Source organism: Chiroxiphia lanceolata, chromosome Z, assembly GCF_009829145.1.
Source record: "Chiroxiphia lanceolata isolate bChiLan1 chromosome Z, bChiLan1.pri, whole genome shotgun sequence".
Classification (NCBI taxonomy): Eukaryota; Metazoa; Chordata; class Aves; order Passeriformes; family Pipridae; genus Chiroxiphia; species Chiroxiphia lanceolata.
The window spans coordinates 25,189,024-25,214,835 of NC_045671.1; the positions used below are offsets into that span (position 1 = coordinate 25,189,024).

The following is a 25,812-nucleotide window of genomic DNA, read 5'->3' on the forward strand; positions in this document are numbered from 1 at the left end:
CACAACAGCCATCAGCTGCTACTGCCTCCTGTCCCAGGCATATCACTGGGGGGACTGCTGGTGGTACTACTGTGGATGGGTATGAAGTCAGTTGCTGTCTTCTGCTCTTCTGTTGTGGAGCTCAAGACATAAAAAACAGTTCCACTATATAAACCAGGCTACATTCACTTTTTTAAGGTATTTCCCTGTGTGTCAATATTACAATCAATTGAAAATGTAGTGTCATGTTAAAGTTTTCTTTTTAAAAGCTTGGAAGCTAAACCTTGTCCATCTATACATTTTACCATCAATAATTTTGAGGGAATTCAAGTATTTTCAGTACTATAGGTTTTCTGTATTCAGTCCATACATGTTTCACTGGCCACAGTGCAGAGGGTATATATTTCTCCTACATCCATGAACCGAATCTGATTTCTGTTATGAATCTTTTTAGCCTGTCCACTTTAGCAGATGGATGTATCATCTTCCCTTCTTATAAGTTTTTGCTATATTCCAACCAAGGAGCATCATCTCTCCTGAAAACGCATTAACTACAGATTATATAACCTCTAGAGTTTTCTGGAGGAAAAATTAAAATTGTCCTACAGGTTTGCAAAAAAGATACATGGAAGGCAGTACTAATGCCTTCCTTCTCTTCATGACTCAAATAAGCTCTCTAGGAAAAGATCATAATACAATGCTGCAATGCTGATTGTGCCAACCGCCTTGAAGGCAGCACGACAGTCTCTTAGCAAACTGATATCCAGGATCAGATTTTTTTTACATCTTAGTTGAAATTCCTTCCATTTTATAATGATCCCTTTTATTGCCATAAAACTATTCGTCTTCTATTTATTCCCCTCTTTCTACCTGGCATTTAGAAAGGTTCATTACAATTACTTTTTCAACCCCATCCTAAATGATCCAGGATATCTTTCAGTATTTGGACTGTTCTTTGTAACTATTTATGCATTCCATACTTTTGTCTGTTGTTTGGGGGTTTAATTTATTTTTTTTCAGTGCCTCTTCAGAGTTAGAAGACTAATATTTGACGTGCTAATCCAATGTTAGTCTCACTAGATCATGTAAGTAGGAATTGCGGATTTTCTGATTTAAATTTCTTCAGTGTATTTAAAGAGCATGAACAGATGCTTATGCATTACTTGCATGCATCTATCTCTCTTTCCTATCTCTCCCTCCCACTGTCCCCTCACCATGTGCTATTTTTTTTCATTTCATTTGTAAAACATTATTCTGTTGCATTGACACAAGCATACTAGTGGAATAAGAATCGTTTGTTCCAATATCAAGTCTACTGAAAACATAATTGCCACAAGCTGCTGTAGAAATCCTTTTTCTTAACAGTAATTAACAATGAAATTTGAGTAGATAGGAGAACTGCTGTTATAGAAAGACTGATAGAATAGAAACAGATGTTCATACAGACTGGGGAATGAGAGGCTGAAAAGCTGTGCTGTGGAAAGGGACCTGGGGGTCCTGGTCAATGGCAAGTTGAATATGAGTCAGCAGTGCCCTGGCAGCCAGGAGGGCCAACCATGTCCTGGGGGGCATCAGGCAAAGCATCACCAGCCAGTCGAGGGAGGGGATTGTCCTGCTCTGCTCTGCTCTGCACTGGGGTGGCCTCACCTTGAATATTGTGTGCAGTTTGGGGGATGACAATATAAAAAAGCCATTAGAGAGCGTCCAAAGGAGGACAACAAAGATGATGAAGGGCCTTGAGGGGAAGCTGTATGACAAGTGGCTGAGGTCACTTGGTGTGTTCAGCCTGGAGGAGACCGAGGGGACACCTCATTGCAGTCTACAACTACCTCATGAGGGAAAGAGAGGGGGCAGGCACTGATCTCTTCTCTGCGGTGACCAATGACAGGACCCAAAGGAAGGGCCTGAAGTTGCATCAGGGCAGGTTTAGGTTGGATATTAGGCAAATATTCTTCCCCCAGAGGGTGGTTGGGACACTGGAAGAGTCTCCCCAGGGCAGTGGTCACAGCACCAAGCGTGACAGAGTTCAAGAAGCATTTGGACAATGTTCTCAGGCACCTGGTGTGACTCTTTAGGACGGTCCTGTGCAGGGCTAAGGGTTGGACTCAATGATCCTCGTGTGTCCCTTCCACCTCAGCATATTTTGTGATTCTGTGACTTCTAGTAACAAACATTAGTGAGTCACCAAAAATCTCATTTGAGAGACTGCATACCACAGTGTATTTGGGGCTTCCATTTGCTGTAGCTTTTTCATTACTTGGTCTTCTCAGCCAACATCTGACTCCTGATGAGACTTAGCTATAGAGGTAATTCAGTTAGCTAGTGGAAGACTAGACACAAAAGATCATTCAGAGCCTCATGACACAGCAAACAGGAGGAATTATAAAATTATGAGATGCGTATCAAGTGGAAGATGTTTGGGAATGATCTAAAAGCAATAACAGCAGCATCAGAATCTGTTGTCTCATGAATAGTGAAGTTGTGCATAACATCATGCTGTCTGTAGTCCTGAATAGGGGTGGTATTTCAGAGAGCAGTTGTGAATGACTTCTTTGGTCCTGACACTCTTGTTCATACACAAGGAGCGTGGTATTGCATTTCCTGGAGAGTTCCACAGAATAGCAGAAAAAGAGCAAAAGATTCACCATTCAGCTCTTGGAAGGAAGCAACAGTAATTCCTGTTGAACCTGATTTGGAAACTTAGATTTCAGGGAGAATATGAAGAAAGTGAGCTTTCAGGAGATTAATCACTGTCAGGGTAGACTTTTACTACAAGATCATGCAAGTAAAAGAAGCATAGACTCTGAAATCACCAGTGTTATGGTGATTCCCCTCCCACACTTAATGTCTGAACTGTATACAAAAGGGTTTTCTCTTCGAAAAATGAGCATAGGCAAAGATCAAAAAGGATAGAGGAAAACTGGCTTTGATATCCTTCCTTTTCAGAAGCTCTGAGAGAAACGTTCTTCTGAATTCATGTTTGAATTGTCCCAAGTTCATAGACAGTAGATAGGACCTTTCCCTGCAGTGAAGAGGAAACTTTCCTGTGTGTATCTGTCACCCAACTATCAAACAATGGCAAAATTTACATGAAAAAATAATGAAATCTAGTCTTATATGTGTGAGATAACATTCCTGTCTTGGCAGTAGCTGATTAGAGTTGGTATAGCTCATGGAAAAAGAATGCAAATTTGGATTCTCTTAGATACACAGAGTAATAAGAAAATAAGCAATAGGCTTGCTACACACTGGAGCTAGAATTTGGTGTTCACTCCTCAAGTAAAAATCATGTCTCTGTTCTGAAGATACAGGCCAAATACTGTTTTAGTATTGGTAGTGCTTCCGATTGCAAGTAGAAGAAAAGTATGACAATAAATTCAAAATTTTCACCTTCCTCTAAGAAAGATCTCTTTTATGACTTGACCAACAGCTCTTTGATGATCAGCGGATTAAATGAGAACACTCAGTAAGAGGCAAATGACATTCCAAAACCACATTGGAACAGGGAGGTCATGCTACAGTTAGATGCAGCTGAAATTTTGATATTGCTCATGTCTTAAATTAGAAACACTCCCAGCTCCATTTTTTAAAGCCAAGGAACTTCATGCATTTCAGGCAGCTCTCCATTTATCAAGGGTACTGTGTCAGCACTGCTTTGTTCTTTTTTTTTCCCTAGCATTTTTTAAAGAGTAAATCTTACCTTTTTACAACAACACATGGTGCCATGTACCCTGGCAATAACACTACTTTTACATAAAACAATGTGGTCCCCTTAGAAGGATTACCCACTAAAATTCTCTATATGCATTTTAAAATGCTCGTATGTTTTTCTATTTTCATATGTCTGTTGCAAAATTCAGTAAAAAATTTTTACTTTGTCTATGACCTAATGACTGCATATTGCAGCTAGAAGAGCCAAAATGAACGCGAAGAATTAAAATGTCTACACCTGGGAGAAGTAGAGAATTATTTCATGATTCCTCTAGTGTCCCCAGAAATTCAACAGTTAAAGCACTAAGGCTGATGGCACTTGGAGCAGTTTCAGAACTGCATTTTGCCCTTGAATCAACATCATAGTCATAGATTAGAAGGTATGAAAGCCATACTGTTCTACTCTTCAGGAACTTTTGTTGTTATATTTTTGTTACAATAGGGAATTAGGTAAGGAATTAGATATCAGAACCCTGAGAGAGTTGTGTACAGTTTATGTGCACCATACTTTAGTAATTTCTCCTTAGAAATGCAGTTAGCTCCTAAAACTAATCGAGAAACACACCATGGCTGGCAATCGTGTGAACTTGGAAGGCCCTTGAGCCAGACTGTTCCCTCTGGCTCTGAGTCACACTTAAGAACAACCTGCTGTCAGTGCTAGGAGCTGGCTAAGTGGCATCAATCTTTGTACAGACAAAAAATTCACATCTTGATCATCAAGTGTAGCGGTGTTGGCAAAAGGAGTTTTACTGATTATACATAATGATCAGTATGTCATGCAGATGAAGTGATGAGATGGTGGAAGAAACAGATCCTGTCAGCTTCCACCAATCTTCAGAAACTTTGAGAACAGCTAAGCAGTACTGCAGGAGATGCACTTGATGTTGACACTGAAATTTGTAGAGCAGCAAAAAAAGGTGCCAAGGTGTTTAGGTATGATTGTTGCTGCTGAACAGAGTCAACCACAGCACCAAATTGTAGATGTAGTCTCTCATAACATGTTGAAAAAGAGCACCTATAAGCAAAAATCTGTATGCACAGTTGCACATATTCCACTCTGTAGAATGGTATAACAAATGCTAAGGATGTAGGTGTTATGCCATAGAGTACTAATCAAATGATAAGCACTGGAATTCAGAAGATCCCTGTGATTGTTTCCAGTCTGTAATGGAACCATTTTCACTCCTACATCTCACAGGACCATAGGATTGGTCTCACAAGAGCATAATGAAGAACTCTAGAATTACAGTGTGTTACACTTTGAGCCAAGTCATTTGGCCGTTGGTACGTGTGCATTTTTACAGGCCTCTAAAGTGAACACACTTCATGTTTAGTGGCTACTGGTAAAAAATTCCCGAACACCACATTTCATACTTAGGTTTTCATACTTACTTTTGTTTAAACCAGACTATTCCCTTAGGTAAAGTATCTTTATACAGTAGTAGTTCAGGGAAGCAGTTTTAAAAATATAGAACAAAAAAATATAAGGAAGGAAATTTTAGAGGAATTTCAAAAGTTGCAGATGACTAATGTTGCTATATTTCAGTCTTAACAGGACTCTTGGTTTTGATGCACTTAACTAGGTAGACGGGGGTTCTAAAGTGAAAGTTGGAGAAGCTGTCTGTCTTCAGCTTTGGTAATACAACATATTCCACATGCTAAAATCAGTAGTTGAACACAACAAGGGATTAAATCAGTCCGTTGAACACAACAAGGGATTAAATCAGTCCGTTGTAATCATTCAATTTTTCCACTTGTGATTTTTTGCAAGTTTCACAGTACTGTCCTGCATTGTGGTTATTTTTTAAAGAAGAAAGTCCTAGGAATACTCTGGTAATTGATCAAAAATAGCAGCTATAGAAGTAGAAGGAAATTAAATGTGTAGGCTTTATGGTTATACCAACAAGAAGTTTCAAGTAAAAAAAAAGTATTACAACGTTAGGAACAGCTGGATAGTGTTTCATTTTCCCCCCCCAGCATTTAACGTGGGATGTCTGTCTGTCTTACCTGAAAGTATGTGTCTTCTGTTGAAGTCCCTGTACCATCCTCATTTTGATGCCTTTTAATATTCTGTCAAACAAAATTATTAACTCTAGTTTATCATCCTCCTATCCTTTCTTCAAAAAAAAATTTTTTTCAAAAAGAGAAGAGGATACTAAGAACTTCAGTTTGGATCATAACATAAAAAGTACGGAAGGTGAATTGCAGAGGACTAGCTAATTGATTCCAAAATTTGACTTCAGTTATTGAAACCTTAACTCTGTTCTGCTAAAATGATATGGGCAGAGAGGTAGATAGATTAGCAGATTTTAACACCAGTTGGTGTCTCTTGTGATCATTCCACTTTTTGTATCACAGCCACAAAATTGCATTCCATGTTTCAGGGGCTGGGCTGTAGCTGAATTAGAATATCTCTTATAAGGAAACTTAAGAAACTAATCTGAAATACTGCAGTTTTAAAATGCCCAGGGATAGAGGAGAATCCATCATGCCTGTTTAAACTCCGTACAGTAGACTATATTAACAGTTTATCTGCTCAAACCTGTGTAAATTTCAAACTTGAGGATAGGCTGAGGGAAGGAAAGGACAAATTAATTAGTTATAAAAGCTTAGTGGTAATCCACAGTAGATAGTTCAAACTTAATTAGACTGCTTTTGTGATCTAATCTGCAATTAGGACACTGTAGGCTTTCCTTTTTGAGTAGCGTGTTTGTTATCTAAGTTTGAAAAATAAGTTTCCTTATGAACTGACATCATTGTTAGTTGGGTGCTTTGTTTAATACATCTTCCATTAACTCTCTCAGTTATGTCAAAAAAAATTACAAAGCCATGATGTTATTTCAAAGGGAAACTTAATTTTCATTTGACTTGAGAAGAAAGGCAGTAGCTATCCATTACACTATCAGTTGCTCAGTAATGACAGTAAGATATATCTGAAGGAAAATGTATTTTTATATATCACATTTTCCTATGTGTAACAAGCTAACATGAAAAAAAGAGCTTAGCAGCATAAAATACCCAGTGCAAACCTGTGTGTGTGGCACTTGTAGCAAATGCTACTTCAGTCTCTAAATGGAAGCATCGTTCTGAATGTCGTTTTGTTTCAGAGTACAGCAGCTTACAGAAAAGCCCGAAACCCCAGATCTGTCGCATACAGATCATACTTGTACTTAAATAGTCATGCCTGCCTGACTGATTTGTGTGTTTGTGTGGTTACTAGCAAAGCAGCAGCAACATGACAGTAGAAGCGCAAGCTGGATCCTAGCACAGCTTGCTCACCAAGAGGGTCATTATCCAGTTTGAAAAGACAGGGGCAAAGTTTTCCCTTAATTATACCTCTGTAACTCCAATGAGCATAACAGTCTGCAAATGGTTTTCATTGGGAGTCAGAAGAACTGTCTGTCGCGGGAACTTCCTGTTATATTAACTGTAGAATCTTTATAACTGAGTACTCCAGGGAAATAACCTTGCATGATTATTAGGCTCTTGACTGAATCAGCAAGACAGTCAGGCAAAAAAAAAAAAAATCTTAAGGCACAAGTTCTAGAATAAAATTCCATGATTTCTAGTTTTTATGAACGTTTCTTTAAAAGATATGGAACTGGGGCAGTACCAGTTTGCTCTCTTTTAAAAACATAATGTGAAGTCTTCAAAGTTAATATATCAGCTGTGGAAGTTTCAATATTGACAGCCTTTGAAACCAGGTCTGCTGCTGTCTACAGAAAACATTATTTATTACTCTCCATTTTCAAGAGTTCTCACTGCCATGATTTCTACAGCCGAGCCCACAGCAATGCAAAAGCTCTCCTTTCTACCTGTTTTTTTCACAGTTCCCAAGGTGAGAAATATAAATGATGGTCCACAACCCCAAAATAATCAAATAGATTATGAAATAAAATAACCTTCATTCTCACCTCCCAGTACTGTTTGAATTTCAAATAACAATTAACAGAACTAGTAAAGCATTATATGAATATTCTAGGCACAAGTTGTCACTGCTGTTAATATACTTTGTTAAAGGGACATCAGTACATAGTTAAAGTATGCTTGCTAAGATCCTTTTTGAGCTCAAAGATCAGTAAGTTATATTTGTAACTTGATTTTTCTTCCTTTTCAAACTATTTTTTCCCTGCAAAATCATGCTATTCTGAGGTTAAATATCCTCCTGGTATTTTTGCTTTCCTATACAAGGCAATCTGGCCAGTCTTTGATAAACTGACTCAATAAATATAAAAATATAAATGGATCACAAATGTATAATAAAGAGATAGCAGTGAATTATTAACTAATGTTGTTATAAACAGCCAAGTTTTGCAGTCACAATGCTCATTTTTCCCTGGTTACTGAATCGTATTTGTACAGATATAACTGTAAATCTTTTAAACAATTAAAAAATACTTCACTAGAAGTTTGATATAATATTGTTGCCAAAAGCTAAGTTGACCTCAGTATAATACCTGCCTCAGCACTTTCCCTACCTTCATTGACAAAACTGCCCTCTGCTCTTGGCAATGACATATACAGGCAGAGAAGTGTGAACAAACCAGACTTCATAAAAGCTTTAGTCAAAAAGAAAAAAAAGTAAACCCACTAATGAAGGCAAAACCACCAGGAATCATCTTTACTTGCCTGATGTGCCTTTGGGCAACCCAGGGTAAGAGTCCTGAGCAACTCCCCATGGCTTTTAGTTTTAAAGCCAAAAGTTACAAATCTGAAAAAAGTGAAACTGTTATTTAAGTGGAAATGGAAATAAGTTGTAACATACTCTGATAAGGCAAAGAAGTCTAATTCATTCACAAACATCAAGGAATCAGGAAAGCTCAATTATCTTTTCTCTAGAAATATCCAGGGAAACCACCTTTTTGCAAAGAAACAGAAGCAAATATGTTATTCTGCTACAGGTGTTTTTCAAAAGTGCAACTGGCAATTAGGTATTTAGAAATATCTTGAATAAGGAAGAATTTCCTACATAGAAATAAGAGACAATAATTAGTTGTCTCTACAAAAATAACAACTTTATTATAAGACTTTTTTATTGTACTGTTTTTGTGGCTATTTTTTGCAGGTGTTGCTGCTTTGGATTCCAGCATTTCTGGGAAGATTGGTTTGCGAGCAGTCGTATATTATCTCTGCACTACAGTCATTGCTGTAATATTAGGTACTCCGTGATTCTGTAACTTTTAAAATCATCAGCATTGCCTGATTACAAATGTACATCACTGTGACATTACTAATTTACCAAGATAGGATGGGGAGAGGAGACGGGGAATCATACCAGGCAACTTAACGTTACTTGTGGCCAGATACAGAGAGAAGTTAGTCCTGCTGTTCATGATTGGGCTGTGTTCATACCCAATATGAAGCCACAGGCAATTTCACCATATATTTCAGCTCAGGGAAGATTAGGAGCTGTCTGCTGAGATAAACAGTGACCAGCAGTGGGAAAGCTGAGTGAACATCAAAGGCCAACCTCAACTACAAAGTGAATTTCCTCAATAGAAAAGTGCTGGATTGTTCCTTATTCTCACATGCAAGAGTATATAATGTGTCACACCTGAAAGAATTACATAAAATACTGCTTCCTTTGTCATCTCATCTCCTTCCTTAAAGGATTTTGCCCACTCTGTCACTGTCAGGCTCCACTCTTAACTCTCTGAATTCCCCATCTCCTCTTGCAGGAAGTTCATTCCCTACAAACAACCTTGAAATGTTCCATATTTGCTTAAAGAAGCATCTTCAGTCAGCCTTCTTAGATAAGAAACAAAATAAAACTGTCTATCTCGTATGCCTGGGAAATTTCTGTGAATACAGAATAGGGGGGAAAATTAATAAAGACTAACATTATTATGTATCTAAGTTTGAAGTTGTCCCAAGTCTTAGTGGTGTGTTAAACCAGACACTCTCCAAAGGTTCCTGCTATTCTAAGCTGTTCCATGCTGTTATGGCATTACTTATTTCATAGTGCAGAGCTACACAAATGCAGTCCTGCTTTTATTCACAGCTGTCATTAGAAAGACCTGTTCCTGGCTGGTTAAAGGGTCATCCAAATGCCTCTTTGTCCCTTCACTGAGATTTAGTAGTTTTATTTGGTTTAGGTTTGTATGGCTTTTAGGGGGGGAGGGGGGGAAGAAGAGAAAAATGTTATGCCTTTGGAAAAGCCTAGTATTTCATGTAATAAAAAAAATGCCTAAAATGAAGCTACTAAAGTAAATGAAAAATTTGTTATTGATTTCAGTATTTACAAGGTCAAATCTAGTCTTTCTTAACCCACATTTTTTTTTTCTTTTTCTGAAGCCCTTCTCTTACGTAACTTTATTGATAACTAACTTTACCAAAACATCCTGTGACTTTGGGGTCACAGGACAATGCATTTGTGTTCATATCTGAAAGCTAGTAACAAGAAGAGCTACATAAGGGGCAAGCAATTAAAAATATTCACTATGCAAAAGTTGAAGAGTAGTACTCTTCAACTGAAGAGTACTTAGCTTCAACTGTTCGTCTAAAGCCCAGCTAAAGTAATTTGCCCTCTTGGTGAATAGTAGTGATTTAGTACCATACATACAAAACCAAAGCTGAAGTGCCTAAGTCCAGTGGCAAGCCTGCAAGTAGCTCCAGTATTGGGGGAACTCACACATTTACTGACACCACCTTACCTGCATGAGCGCCCAGGGAAAGCATTTGTTGAGCTCACGAAGAATTTGGCTACACAGGATACACTGAAGAAGAATGCACCAATGCCTCTGCTTGCACTCTTGCTTCTCCTTTGCAGGAATTGTCTTAGTTGTGACCATTAAACCTGGAGTGACTCAGAGAGCAAGTGAAATCGACAGGGTGGGCAGTACCCCAGAAGTCAGTACTGTTGATGCCATGCTCGATCTGATCAGGTGAGGCTTTAATTTTTAGTTCCCATATTCCTTTTGCAGAAGTCCAAGCAAGCACAGATAAAGTTGGGATATGTAATACAATAAGATGCTTTCTAATGTTGTTTGGATTAATGAGAATAACTTGTATTGCAACAGATTAGATATTTAAAAATACATTGAAAGCAGCTTGTTTAACACCACAGACTTTATAGTTAATAAGCCAATGGTGAAAAATCCCTCCTTCACAGCAATTGATATGCAAGATTCATCTACTATGAAGAAAAGATCCATAAAGGATTGAATGGTGGATTGCTAACTGGCAGCTTCTGTGTCATACAGCATAGACAACCACCTGAAATTGTAGTGCTGTATTCCCCTCCTCAAGGCAGGATGCAGAGTAACAGATGCAGTATGTAAAGGGTTCTAAGAGTTCCACCGTCAACAAGTTTGCTGCATCACCAGTATCTAAGGCAGCCTTATAAAGAGTCTTTCCCTATCAGCATCCTGGAAAATTATAGATACTTTGAAGTGGTTAGAAGGAGGAAACCCATAGAAAAGTCTGCAGAAGATGTGTGCAGATTTTCAGAGCTAATGTATTTAAGGAATTAGAAGAAAAATTCACAAAAAGGGCTGCATTTCCAGTAGTGGCTAGGTAGTTCCCTCAATAATGTTTGTGGAGTTTTTTTCTCCAGCTGCAATGAGTCTCTGTTCTGTGTCACTATTCCTGCCCACCGTTTTCTTTTTGTAGAATTTTTACTTAATCTGTCATGTAAGAATCAACTAGCACATATCTAAAATTGGATTTCTTAGCATTTTTTTATTTTAGGAAATATGAATGGCATTTGCAGATGCAACTCCAGATAGCCACTATCCTATATAATATCAAATGTCTGATGTCATTTGGGGCAACTCTGCCCCAACCCAGGTTAAGATAAACTTCTTTGAAAATAATTCAGTTTCTCTGAGGTTTGTATATGGGATAGTTGACAGTCGTCAATCCCAAAGCCCCATGTCCAGTAATTCACAGCTCTTCCCAACTTCTGTCCCCTCCTGCCTACGAATGACCACAATGACAGCTTCTCGGATAGCTCATCTCATTCCTCATGGTCACTTGCCCAAGAATCGATGAGAGGAACTGTGTAATCATCTTTATTATAAAACCTAATGCAGCCAGTCTGTTACCAGTAACTTCCACATGAACATTTCCACACATATTCATAGGGCTGATGTAGTTCTATGTACAAAAAGTCTTCCTATAGCAAAGAGTGGTGTAAATTGTAATTAGTAGTAGTTTGGGGGTTTACTATAGTTTACAGCTCAACTTCCTGCAAACAAATTTAAGACTGTAATTAGGAGTTAGAGATCTGAAATTCTGTTTTAAAGGAATTAATTTTCTTACATATTTACATTCATCAGATTTAAGATTCAAATCCAGACAGTCTTGTAAAGATAAAGGAAAACTTCAGGCTTGTACAAACTGCTCTTGCTTTTTAATAGATTTTGCTTTAAGAATTTGAGAACTAAAAGTGGAAGTTCGTGAACATTCTGTGAGGTAGATGAAAACTTGTGCTTCAGTGTATAAAATGGCTTTTTCTGCACTGGACTGGATATTCACTAAATATGTAATTAATTCTTCTCTTTTTTTGCAATCATTTGAATCTGAAATTGGCTGTTGGAAAGGAGGCACACAAATGGATTGCACTAAATTTCCTAATTTTTCACTGTGTGAAAATGGTTCTGGACCCTGAAATAACCCAATGGAATCTTCCATTAGCCAAGATTAATTTCTGAATTCAAAACTACAATAGAACACACCAAATATCTGATTCTTCCAGCACAGCCTTTATAAGAAGTTTTTTTTCTTTTCTGCCTATATCTGACAAATCCTATAGAAATGGTGTGTCCTGTACTCCTCATGCAAGTGATGGAGATGATGCAGCAGAAAAAAAATACACTGTGTTTAGTATACCAATAGAAATACCAAATACTGAAAAATAAGCCCAAAAATTCAACAGTAGGAAAATGGTCAACTGATCATTGGGACTCTTAAACCCTTTATTTCTTTGGACTCTATATCCGATGATGCCAAATATACTGCTTTCTGATTAGAGGAAATGTGATCTGCTTTTTAAGCAGCAAATTTGTCATTTTGTTTATACAAACAACTTTTTCTTAGTATGCTATAATGTTGAAATGCTTCTATGCTTTCTAACAGGAATATGTTCCCAGAGAACCTTGTTCAGGCCTGTTTTCAACAGGTAAGTTTGAACATTCCTCTTTAACTTTCATTGTTAACTACAAATTATTCTTTTATGTCCCAAAAAAAAATCTATGTAAGGCAAGACTATTTCTGGAAAGTCCAGGAGTATCTTAATCTCCTGTAGAAAGGTGATGTTTTAAGGCATCTGGGTTTCATTTCCATTATGATAAGCACTCAGTTACCAGCTATTAAGTCCTTAATATTGTGTTGCAAAAAGACTGTTCAGGAGCTGGATGCAGAAACTGTATAAGACAGGATTTTTCCTTTGGGGACAAGATTTAGAAAAAAGCTCTTATGAGGATCTGTTTCCTTGTTCTTAAGGTCCCTCAGTGTCTCATGAAATCTGCATAATTTAGCCCTCACCCTGATGTGTCTCACATCTAATGTCCATTGCTAGACTAAACAATCCACATAAAGGAAAAGGCAAAGTCTGTTTGAGACATCTTTCAGGAAAAGTGAGAGTTGCAAGATGAAAGAGGAAACTCTTGTCTATATATTAGGTTTCTTTCAGTCACCTTTATCTGTAAATATATCAACTCCTTTTTCTGTGATGCTCTTGACTTTCCTTTTGTTTTTCCCAGCAGCTGCCTACCAGTTTATCTAAAGTTTGTATGTAAGGTAGTTAACCTTTCCCAGGAAGTGATGTCTGATGTGCTGCTGTGCATGACTCAGTGTATTTCCCCTTTATAAAACTTCTCCATGTAGTATTTCTCATGTATTAATTACTGTCACCCAACAGTAAGGGGACAGAGAGGTTCTTTTAGGGATCCTTGGCAGAATGATGGTGGCACTAAATCATAGTTACTGTTAAAGTTTTATTTTCATAACAGGATATTAGTATAGCATAGAATTTATAATCAGAATAGCACAGGATTTCTATGAGCAGAATCAGTGTAGTCCGATTTTATTATAGTACCACTTAGCTTATGTTTTCTAATCACTGGACCCTCTGCAGATTTGGCCAGATCTTAATATTTGGGTTGCTGTATCAACATAACAACCATAATGGAGATTTGAAAAACTTATAAAATAATATGGATTGGTCACTCAGTCCCCAGAGGAATCAGACAATGGTGGAGGCATCCCTGACCACCAGGTCTCACTGTCCAGCAGCAGCTCTGGTCCAAGTTACCCCTTAGGACTAGTACCTGCTTAGTTTTAGGAACAGTGCTCTTGGTGCTCTTACTTCTCTATGTTCTGTGACTTGGGTCATCACCACCATTTGTCTGGCTGAGTGCCTGGAACCTTTAAGGCCAATAAGGAGAGCAGTGGTCAGCATAGTGCCCAGGAATCTGGAGGCCAGTGGGGAGAGGAAGAATAAGTCTATCTGGTTTATCTACTTGGTGCTTGAACTTTGAGGACCTGATAATGAGGGGAAAGGGAACAATTATGTGACCCATTCTGCCACAAAGGATAGCTGTTTGCCTTGCATAATGGCATTAGTTATGCTGACTACAGTATATGGGGGGGGGGGTGGCGCTGGGCTCTTGTATCAGGTGCATCTGCTCCACAGGTGGGGTGGCTGTAAGCAATTCTCTCCAGACTGTCTCAGCAAAAAGTCTCCTTGCCATTGTCAGGAGCTCTATCTCATGTCCCACAAGACTGCAGCAGCTCCATGCAGAATTCATAACATATCTGTGAATCACTTGTTTAATCTATAGCTTCTGAGTTACAGAACCCTAATGGCTCAAATGAATTGGGAAATAACATCTTTGAATATGTTTGCTACCTTCCAGTCAGATTGTTTCGTTTTTCTCTTATTTCTACTGGGCAGAGGCTATGCCTTTGTCTATTCTTCAGTTTCCTCATGTTTCTAAATAAGTTCTTCTGGTTTTTTTTAAAAACTTTTCCAGTATAAAACCAAACGTGAAAAAGTTAAAGCTACAGTTGCTGTGGATAAAAACAGCTCCACATTTCCTGACGAACCTGTTACTGCTACGACAGCAGAGGCTTCAGAGGTGCGACCTTTATTATTGTATTCCTTCATATTATATGAAGTGGGGAGAAAGAACACAGACTACATTTGATTTAGTTCGTGCCGTTAGTGATGAAGAAAAGGCAGAAAATGGCACATAGAGGATTTTACAAGAGCACAAAACTTAATAAGTAAGTGCTAGAGATCACTGTAAAGATCTTCTAGTAAGTTTAAGAGCATCAGAGGAGTCCACGGGTAATTAAGCAATCCAAAGATAATAGATGAAGATTGATTAAATTTATATGCTTATGAATTTTCATTTTGCTGAGAAATTAAAACAGTCACTGTAGAAAGACTAGGTGTATATCAGCACAACATGATCGAGCAGCAGTGACATAGTTGTAAGCACAAAAGAAGAAAAGGAGTCAAAAACCATAAATTTTTTTAATGGAAAGCAAGACAATATAAGGCATTTGTTAATTAAAAGTTTGTTAATCAGAAAAAAGAATGTAGAGAGACAAAAGTGAAGAAGTTTATCAAGCCTCTCATTAGAGGTGTGGAAGGCTTGTAGGTGTTGACAGTTTATAAAGCCTAGACTTACACTGGAGGAGAGGGAGAAAGGAATTCAATAGAATGTGAACACAGAACTACAAACATTACCAAATCAATATACATTTTATTATACTCCTTCCAAATTTCATCTCGTTCCAAAATTCATGAAGAGACATGAATTAAATCCTGAAGCAGGATGTAGCGAAGAATTGCACCCTTTCCTTCGTATGTTGATACTGCACAAGCTCAGAGGAATGCATGAATACTTACCTATTCATCCCATTCTGCTCTAAATTATGGAATTTCACTGGTGTCCTAGTTGTTACTCAATGGTTAACTTATCTTAAATCCAGACACAAAACCTTGAGTTGCTCAGAAATAACCACAAGGATTCTACATCTGTGGTTTTTTCTTCACAGTGAGGAGTAAATCAAGTGTAGGGAAGTAAATCTTGACGCATGACTGTGCATACCTTGCTGTCATTCATGTCAGAAGTCTATAGAAAGGACCCCATCCCAACTTCTGTGTATTCTGTAACACCAAGTTATATAGTTATTAGACTGTGCGTAGAGTTACATTTATTCTGATTTTCTAATCTTTTTTTTATCACCTCTGTTGTAGTCTTGCTGCAAGTGAATAAAGTCAGTTGTATAACAGAATATAAAAAAAAAAAAATCTGCAGTTGTGTAATATAAATTAACGGGTGCTTTACTCCCTGCTAGGATTTGATCAGATCCTTACATGGCTTTAAAATACAAAGTGTTCAAGTTCAGTTTAGTTCTAACTTCATTCCTGAACTTGCCCACTTGGCACTTTCAAAAAGGGAATAGAGTGATTGGGGAAGAGCTCCATGTCATTAGAAAAATCTAAATGTGTTTTCATTTTAGAAAATCTTTAAAGTAAATTCACTGTTTTCAGATGATACTTTTTTTCTCTTTATTCTAATCTGTAGAACAAAACCCAAGAATACAAAATTGTGGGCATGTATTCCAATGGCATCAATGCACTGGGGTTGATTGTCTTTTGTCTTGTTTTTGGAATGGTTATTGGGAAAATGGGAGAGAAAGGACAAGTGCTGTTGGATTTCTTCAATGCACTGAACGAAGCTACAATGAGAATAGTTCAGATAATTATGTGGTAAGTCCAAGGTTATACTGGTATTTTCTAACAACTTCTTTAAGTAGATTTTGTCCTTGAAAAGGTGGGACCACACTCGGACTTCATGTCTGCTTTTGTATAGTGCTTTACAGCAAGCAACTTTCGAAGAATGGTTGGTAAAAAGTTTCCTTTCTACAGAATTTATTCGTCTGAAGAAACTGGAGACAGAGCTCTCACTATATACTAAAGAAACAGTCCCATTGATGTACAAGAAACCTGAGGTTTTCAGACACTCTTGCTAGAGGTTTATATAAAACCAGTTCAACTGCAGTTGAGGACTTTGAGGACTACTTTGAGGACTGTAGAATCATAATCACCCATATGCCCTTGTCAGTCTTGAATATTATTCCCTGACAGTGATTATGTTCACAGGATCCCTTTAGAAATACGAATTAATATACAAGCTACATCACAGGACAAAATCCAGAATGGTATGCAAAATACAACTTAGCATCATTTACCTCCTGCTAATAGGTTTTGAGAGACAACATTCTAATAATATTCTCAGACAGGAAAAACAATTTAAAAATGTGGCAACTCACCTGTTAATGTTTGGTTGGACTTCACAGCTATTCACAGAGCTCTTGTCCATGCGGATCACAATTACAGTATCAGTACTATAAGCATACACAATCCTTTCAAGAGTTTGACCTTGTATGTGGAATGCCTTGTCCCGTTTACTACAATACTGTGCTCATTTTTGTGAAACTCCACGTTTCACACGAACAGTAGCTTATCAGATCTGCCCCTTCCATGGGTTTTCCTTACCTCTCAGCACACTGTGATGCCTGTAAAACAGTGAACCTGTCCAGTGTTATCTTGCTGCCTTAAAGAAAGGTAGATTAATTTCTGCAGTTGGTCCTGTGCTACGCAGCTAGTTCAGTCCCCAACTGAGTTAAAACTCCATGAAGTAGGCTGTCTCACTCGGCAGAAAATTACCAATAGCGAGACCTGAGAGTTAGCACATGTCCTCTAGGATCTTACTCATAAACTGACTATCCATTTCCTTGCTTGTGCATGAAACTGTGGCTACAGGCTCCCCATGTTTCTACAGATTTGGGAGCTCTTGTTTGAAATAAGGTAGAGTTTGATGCTGGAAGTGTGAGGAATTAGTTCTGCTTTCCTCATGTTCAGGACTTAGAGGAACTAAGTGTCCCTGCTTTCTACAGGGATAAGGTATGATTTTGTTTGTGAGATGGCACGTATACATTTTATAAATTTATAACTGATATTTTAAAATGGATACACTTTATATATTCACAAATTTATAAATTAATTTATACTACTCAAAGCTCTGAAGTAGTAACTTGTCTCTGTGACAGCCTGGTCTCTGGGACCAGAAGGAACACAGTGGAGCTGCTGCTAACATAATTCCTGATTTTTGACTTGAATTTTCTGTAGGCAGTAGCCTGTGCAGCTTTTCATGTCTGTAAGGCGTGGCCTTGTGTAAGTTTACTGGCAGATGGGGACCCCTCCATCAGGCAACACACTGATGAGCATACTATCTCATCAAGCTAACATCACTCTATTTGGTGCAGGTGACACAGATACAGCCCCCCATGCTGGAGGGCAGCTCCTGTAAGTACAGGAGACCTTTCCTATTTGTGTGATTGCAGAATACACAGATATAGGTCTCAGCCCTGCATACTTCCACCTCCAAGGAAGTTTATGTCTATACATAAACATATGCTGCCATGGGGTATATGCCCATGCCCCATCCCAACTTCTGTGTATTCTGTAACACCAGGTTATACAGTTAATTATTAGACTATGCGTAGAGTTACATTTATTCTGATTTTCTAATCTTTTTTTCATCACCTCTGTTGTAGTCTTGCTGCAAGTGAATAAAGTCAGTTGTATAACAGAATATAAAAAAAACCCCCTGCAGTTGTGTAATAGAATATCAAAATATATTTTCCATCTGTTTTAAGAAGGCATAGTGGGAGAGAAATTATTTCATGGTGAGCATGCAGTATTTCTGAGAATGCATTTTTGATTGCTTTATCTTTGCTTCCTAGGTATATGCCAATTGGTATCGTGTTTTTAATTGCTGGGAAGATAGTAGAAGTTGAGGACTGGGAAATCTTTCGTAAATTGGGTCTTTATATGGCTACAGTAATAAGTGGGTATGTAATTTCTTAAAGATGAAATTGTATGTGTTCAGTTTTTAGCACTCAGTTGATTACCACTTAGTTATCCATAACACCTACTCTTCTAGGTCAGAGACAAAAATTCTTATTGGTGAAAATTATGTGAGGATCTGTGAGGATGAATTGAATGCATGTTTAGCTGAATGTATGTTTTGTTTTAAAAAGTCACTGCCTTGCATTCTAAAAAAAAAAAACCAAAACCCAAACACAAATACTTTTCTTGTATTCATTGTTTCATCTTCTTAGCTTGGTGCTGAAACAAATAATATTGTATTTTGGAGAGTAGTAAGGCTTCTGTTAGATACTAGAAGAAACTGGAAAAGAGTGAGGTTATGAATTATGGCTTATCAGGGGTTGCCAGCCTATCAAACATACACAAATATCTGGATTATGTTGCAACCTCCATGGGACTTTTGGGCCCTAGGTGTACCAGCATAGGCCCAGCTTTCCCTGCCAAATCCAAATGCGTAGTAAATACAGTGCACAGTAAATTATGCCAAAGAGGAGACTGGTCCCTTCTGTTTCCAGTGCAGAGCGGGCTGCTGACGTCAAAAGAAGTCCTGGGAATTGCACAGTTTGCTAATTACTCCTTCAAGGCAAAGTTAGATGGTGAAGCTGCAAAAGGACAAGCTGCAATCTGAGTAACATAGCCAAGCATCCCTTTCTATTCTTTTTCTAAACCCTTGGCTATGTAGAATAGTCTGAGTGGAGGAGATTACACCTGCACAACATGGAGCCTTGAAGGAGTAGAGCCTTACAACAACTTAACTGCTCCAAATGATACTAGTTATAATATAGGTAATTTTGTGTCTCTGAAGACTATCCTACAAAGGAGCCTTGTGGTAGATAAATGGATATTATAGGCCCAGTAAGTTAAATGCATTTAAATTTCTATTTCCAATTCAGTGAAGCATACCTTCTAGGCTGTCTTGGTTCATTGCTTTAGCATCCACTCCTATAATTCCTTCAGTATGCTAAGGATTTATATGTGTTTTGTCTAGATGCTAGATCCAAAGTTGTTCAAGAGCTTCTTTCCCCACGTTATGCATATACATGTTATTCTTCAAAAGTCATTCACATGCTTTATGACAACCAAGAAGAGAGAAGGTGTGGTGGTTTGAAAAACCTTTTCTCTGAGGTAGTAATGGTTTGCCTCACTGATAATACTGGACCAATCAATAGTCCACGTGCGCCCTACGGAAATTACATACCCACAGAAATGGAAGAGAAGGTAGTGAAGATAGTTTAGAAGGTGGGTAGCCATGATCTGAGCCACGAGGAGGCAGGGGGCCAGTGAGCCCCTCTGGGGGCCAAGGGCCCCCAGCCCCCAGCTGAGGCTACGGGAGACCCGGTATAGTGTCAAAGCTGGACCGGGTCCCGTAATCAAGAGCTGGAAGAGTTTCCTTACTGTCAGCAGCAGCAGGAGACATTGAAAAGTGGCAGCGGAGCAGTCCTGAACAGAGACAGTGATGGCTAAAAGCCAAAAGATAGCCAATAGCAGTGAGATAACGTGAAGCCGGCTGAAAGACACAGAGATGTTCCTGCAGGAGGGAGAGCTGGCAACAAAACAGAGGTAAACTCAACAGAGCTGGTTTGGGGTAAGACTGTATTACTTTCCCAAAAACCAGAGACTTCCTGAAGAGGAGGACCGGACTTCCAAACCCTTAGGGAATCCCGAAATGCAGCAGCAGCTAGAAAGAGGGAGAAAGGAGACTCTGGGAGAAACCCAGAGTCGTCCTGAGAGCTGAGCCAGGACGGAATGCGGAGGAGGTGGCTGCGCCCTCTGCTGCTGCCGTTGCTGTTTCTATCATGCAAAAGAGCATCGGTAAGATTGAACTGAATACTGCCTTCAATATTCTAACCCAAGAGGAGTGAAGATCTACCAGGAAATCCCCCGAAGGCTCGGGCTGGGGGTTGGAATTTCCACAAAGTAAGAACAAAGATCCTGGCTGCCATACTTAAATCTGCTGCCTCAGGAAAATGAAGGACACTAACCAGTGCCACAAAAAACTGAAATGAGGGAGCTGTGGCCTGAGGAGTGACAGAAGGACTGTTCTCTTTTCTTCTTGGACTTTTATTGAAGGAAAGGAGAAATTTAATTTAATGTAAATATATATGTGGGTGTAAATAAACCTTTGTAAATATTTTCCCCTTCCCCCAATAACGAATGGTTGTGTTTTGTCTGAAAACTCTCCACATGAAGTGAAAAAAATATCAAGTCCATACCATCACTAAACCCTCTCACAGGGGCAAACTGTGGGAGGAGGGCTTGAACTTAGAAATTAGATTCTTGGGAGTTTCAAACCACCACAGAAGGGTAATATTTTAATCTTAAATGCAAACTTCTTGATAAATAGTCAAGAAGGAGCTCTTCTTTTTTTTTTTTTTTTCATAAATCTGTGCTAGATAAACACATTTATTTCAAAGCCGTTGTTTTGTTTTATGCATAAGTCAGTATGTTTGGACTAGCTGTTTGAAAATCAGAGATAAAATTACTTCCTAAATTAAAATTACAGCTCCAGAAATAGCACTGAATCATGACTTTTTGAAAATGTTACAGAGATGAGTGCAAGTTATGTTCATCTAGTGCATTATGCAGTTTTTTAATTACACTTGGAAAATGAGTCAGATTTTTACAGGTTACAAAACTTGATGTTTACCAAGAGACTCTAAATCAAGAGTCTAGTATTTTCTATACAATCTATAAATGAGACCCTGACAACAAGTTAGATAGAAGTCATTGACAGAATAAGTGTATCACTTTTGCAGGTTTGCTACGTTATTAAATCCAGTTGACTCAGAGGAGGAATATGTTGGATGGATTATTAAAGCCTTTTGACTTCAATGTTACATCAGATAGCAAGTTTTACAATTTTAGATGTGATAGCAAGTTTTGTGACTGTTTACCCATTTATGGTTACTATTTGTACTGTGACAAGGCATGTCTTCCTTAGGATATGTGTGAAGACACAGTGCCTTCTCCAAAGTACTTCAAAGTAAACTACTACCACATAGTCTCCTGTTTAGCTGGGGGCCATGGGCTTGGTTTGACAGGCATAACAATTTTAAGTAGGTTCCCAGATGCCATCAAAAAAATTGTATGTAGTGAGGGTGCCCACTTTTACATCCTTAGAGAGAAAAAGTCTCTGTTTCACCGAATTACCTTGCACATGACACCATTTTCCCTCAAGGGTACTTGGGGAGATCTCTCCAGTATTTCTGTCTCCTGAAGAATGGTGTCCCATGGGTGCTGTTTAAGGTGTTTTGGAGAGCAGCACATTCTCTGCAAAATGAGGGAGAGCATGTTGTAATCAGATCACAGGAGCAGATATGACAACATACACACAAGGCTATAGGCTGCAGGGGAAAGGTGCTTGTTCTGTGTTTTCCAGTCTGCAAGAATACCCTTTTTCTCACCTCTCAGCAAACAGGAGAAATGTTGCTTGTCGTTTTGGTTTCTTAGATGGTGCTGTTCCCACTGTCTTTTTGGTTTACATTCTTATTTGTTTGACCTTGCCCATTTGCAGTGTGTTCTGTTCATCAGCATCTTCTGTAACTATTTATTGTTGTCCCTGTAAACTTGATCCTGAGAATTACAGGTTGTCTTAAATATTTCTTGTATTCCCTATCAAGAAAGTTGTGCAAGAGCATGAAGACTGATGTTTCTTATCCTCCTCTTCCTTTCCTTTAGCCTTCATATCCAGCTCATCATTAATCTCACCTTCTTCTCAAATTTATTATTCATGACCTTTCACATTTTCAACCCTACCAGCTCTCATCCACCACTATTTGCAGCACATCTCAGTCTTATGTTTCACTCAGGTCACCATGAGGGAACAGACTTTTCCCAGTGCCTTTGGTCCAGTTTGCCAGTAAATATCTTAAGCCTCTTAAGTTTAATGGTTGCAGTGTCAAGATGAGGGTATGTTAGCAGTTACAGCAGAGGAAAGTCAAAGTAGGAAGCATAATATAAGTGCCAGAGGGAACTTAGCCTGAAGTGGAAAAAAAAACCAAAAGGAAGCTGCAGCAAGCAGACTTTCTTTGCCCATGCCTTTGTCTCTTCTGAAAGCAGCAAGGCAGCTGCATCCTTGGATGCTGTAGGGAATGGCAGCTTGGGATTCTGAGTGACAAAATTCTTTCTATCTTAAAATTGAAAGCTGTTAGAATTTCTATTTTCAGTTACTGATTATGATTTTTGGTCTAAAAATTTCTGCTACTTGCTGTGAATTGCATTTTATGCATGAAAATAAATGTTACTTCAAATTTGTTTTATGAAAATCAGTGGTGGGAAAGCAGATATGCACAAATACTTTATTTTAAAAATCTATGTTCATGTTACCACTAAAAATATGAGGATCTAAATTTTTCAAACTAAGTTACTATGCTTTTAGACTGACATACTTGAATTGTTTACCCCCATCAACACCAAATGGCACCCATACCACTTTATATTTTTTCTACATATTCTGCAGAATTCAGTTTGTTCTCAGGCACCATTGTATAAATTGTTAGGTTTCTTTCTAGAGTTACTTGCAATACATGTTTCATGCTGTTATTTACATTCCACTAAATAAATCATATCTTCACATAAGAATGAAAACTTTAATGCCTGTTGCTTTTAAAAAGGTGATTTTCCCAAGGAAAATAATACATAGATTTTATGGGTGATTTTTGGTGCTGTTGTGGATTTTTGTACTGTGACTACTTCTCTCTTAATTGTTTTTGGCAGAACAAATAGTACCATGATTTCAACTACTCTGAAATCATAAAACATTATTACAACACAGTAATGTGCACATGAACATATTGTGAGGACAGAATAAAAATCCCAAGGTCATACATGACAACACTTCTGCGGTTTATGTTTCCATGCTATAATTTCTTTTCTCAAGAAGCTGATGTTGCTATAATTACTTTCAACCTTCAAACATAGGGAATATTTCACAGACTCTTCACATGTATTTCATTTCAAATGTACTTCCATCAGTCTGTTTGCCTCTAATCTTAATGCCCACAACCTCTGCATGCATATGCCTGTGGAATTACTGCACAGTATTCAAAATTAATGCTCAAGTTAAAGGATGAATTTTTCCCTGAAAGCTACACAAATATCCAAGCAGATGCACCTGAGCAGCTAAAGTCAAGAGAGGAAGTGAGTCAACACACTTAATTTTAAAAATTTATAGTTTCAAAGGATAATATTTCAGTATCTTTCAATATTAAAGATGATGAGATGAGACTACATATATGTCGTTCGTAATATCACTACATTTTAATTATAGACCTTACACAGTTTTCCTCAGAGTAGGTGTGGATTTTTCTATAGGTATATGATTGAAGTTTCTGCAGAAGGATGTAGATTTCAGCTGTCCCTGACTGGAAAGCATATTTACATTTAATTCCAAAACATGTTCTCTAATAAGAGCAGATAAACTTAGAACAATAATTTGGTTTGGTTTTTTGATTTGTCTCTGGTCTGCATTGTAAGGATTTGGCAGAAGAGTGGAGTGTTTTGGTGTTATTTTAAATCACCCTCTGCACTTCAGTTTAAGTATAACATTATTAGTCTAGGCTTCTCATTTTCATCAGTTTAAAATTATTTCTAATAAATCAGTTAATTCTTGTTCTGCTTAGGAAAGAGAGACAAATCGTATATGGTCTCTCTCTCTCCCTTCCAAAAGGAAGTGTAGAACAGCATTAGTTTGCTTTTTATTAACAATTATTTATTAACAATATTATTTATTTTTTCTAAATTTTGCATATAGATGTCACTGAAGTCACCTTAGTGTTTCATAAGTGTTCTTGAGGACAGAACTAGATACCTATTATCACCATCTTAGTAAAGCTGACAGAGATGGATCCATTTGTTTAACTAGTCCATTTTATTTTGCAGACTTGCAATCCATTCTGGTATAATTCTGCCACTGATCTACTTAATAATAGTAAGGAAAAATCCTTTTCGTTTTGCGATGGGGATGGCTCAGGCACTTCTGACAGCCCTCATGATTTCTTCCAGGTAAACAAAAGAAACATCTTTTCTGTAATGTTCCTAGTAGTAATTGCATTGTTTGTGCTCTGATTTTATTGCTACTTTGTTAAAAGTCTTCATATCAGCTCAACAGTTCACAGTGCCCTGGAGGTTGAAATATTGCTTTTATTATCATTTCTGTGGTACCCAAAGGGACACTATAGATTGTGCTGACCTTATACCAAATGAGGGTCTGCCTCTCCCAGAAGGAGGCAATTCTTCGCCATTCAGCTCATTAGTCACAAACTTGATAGAGTTGAAGCCATTGCACAGTTTCTGTGACTACATATGCCAGGGCAGTTGTACCCTGTGATTTTGAGAATAACCAAGACTTTGTTATTTCTTCCAATAACTAGAAGATATAGCAAACATTGCCTTGCTTTTCCAAGGTGCAGCCTTTCTTCTTGCCTTAGATGTCCATATGAGTCTTACAGCAGGTCATGCTCTGAGAAAAAGGAAGGACAAGGAAATGGAGTGGTTTTGCCTGCGCTTACTTTATGTGTTTCATTATGTGCCAGTTCAGCAACTTTGCCTGTCACCTTCCGCTGTGCAGAAGAAAAAAACTCAATTGATAAAAGAATCACCAGATTTGTTCTTCCAGTTGGAGCTACCATCAACATGGATGGCACAGCTCTTTATGAAGCAGTAGCAGCCGTATTTATCGCACAACTGAATGACTTAGCACTGGATATTGGCAAAATAGTTACCATTAGGTAAGACTAAAGCCATTGCATGCTTTTTGTGGGCAGTGAGGATTTTTGTGAATTACAGTAACTTTGGATACCCCACAGGAAAGTTTAGACTATCACTGACAGCACAGGAAATAACAAGCATTCTCACTTCTTGTTCTGAGGCCTTGCCAGCGTAACCTTATGAGGAGGTGGGTTGGCCAGGGCATGCAGCTGGTATACAACATTGTTCCGGAAATTGCCATTTTTCTTCCCTGCAAACACTTGCAAACCCAGCTCAGCCTCTACCTCTGATCTGTCCAGTTTCCTTGTTAGATGTGTGTTGCCTGTTACTTTGCAGTGTAACCATAATGGTATCTGTACATGACTTGTCCCATAAACTTGACACTAGACTTTGAGTAGATACAATTCAAGAGGAAACTGGAACATTTGGGCCTTCTTTCTTGCAGTGAAGTAAGCTCATTGTGTCAGGAAATAGAGTTTCTGTGAGCAATATGTATTCTAAAT

The 25,812-nt window shown here is 38.2% G+C and overlaps 1 protein-coding gene across 1 annotated transcript in view; it reads left to right on the forward strand.

Moving 5' to 3' along the window:
* SLC1A1 (solute carrier family 1 member 1) overlaps window positions 1-25,812 on the forward strand; it is a 53,990-nt gene that overhangs the window by 22,598 nt on the left and 5,580 nt on the right. The window contains exons 3-10 of the mRNA XM_032675677.1: window positions 8,756-8,848; window positions 10,460-10,574; window positions 12,769-12,811; window positions 14,667-14,771; window positions 16,233-16,417; window positions 18,457-18,564; window positions 24,482-24,604; window positions 25,135-25,329. Of these exons, the coding sequence (XP_032531568.1) occupies window positions 8,756-8,848; window positions 10,460-10,574; window positions 12,769-12,811; window positions 14,667-14,771; window positions 16,233-16,417; window positions 18,457-18,564; window positions 24,482-24,604; window positions 25,135-25,329 (967 nt within the window). The remainder of the gene's footprint in view (window positions 1-8,755; window positions 8,849-10,459; window positions 10,575-12,768; window positions 12,812-14,666; window positions 14,772-16,232; window positions 16,418-18,456; window positions 18,565-24,481; window positions 24,605-25,134; window positions 25,330-25,812) is intronic.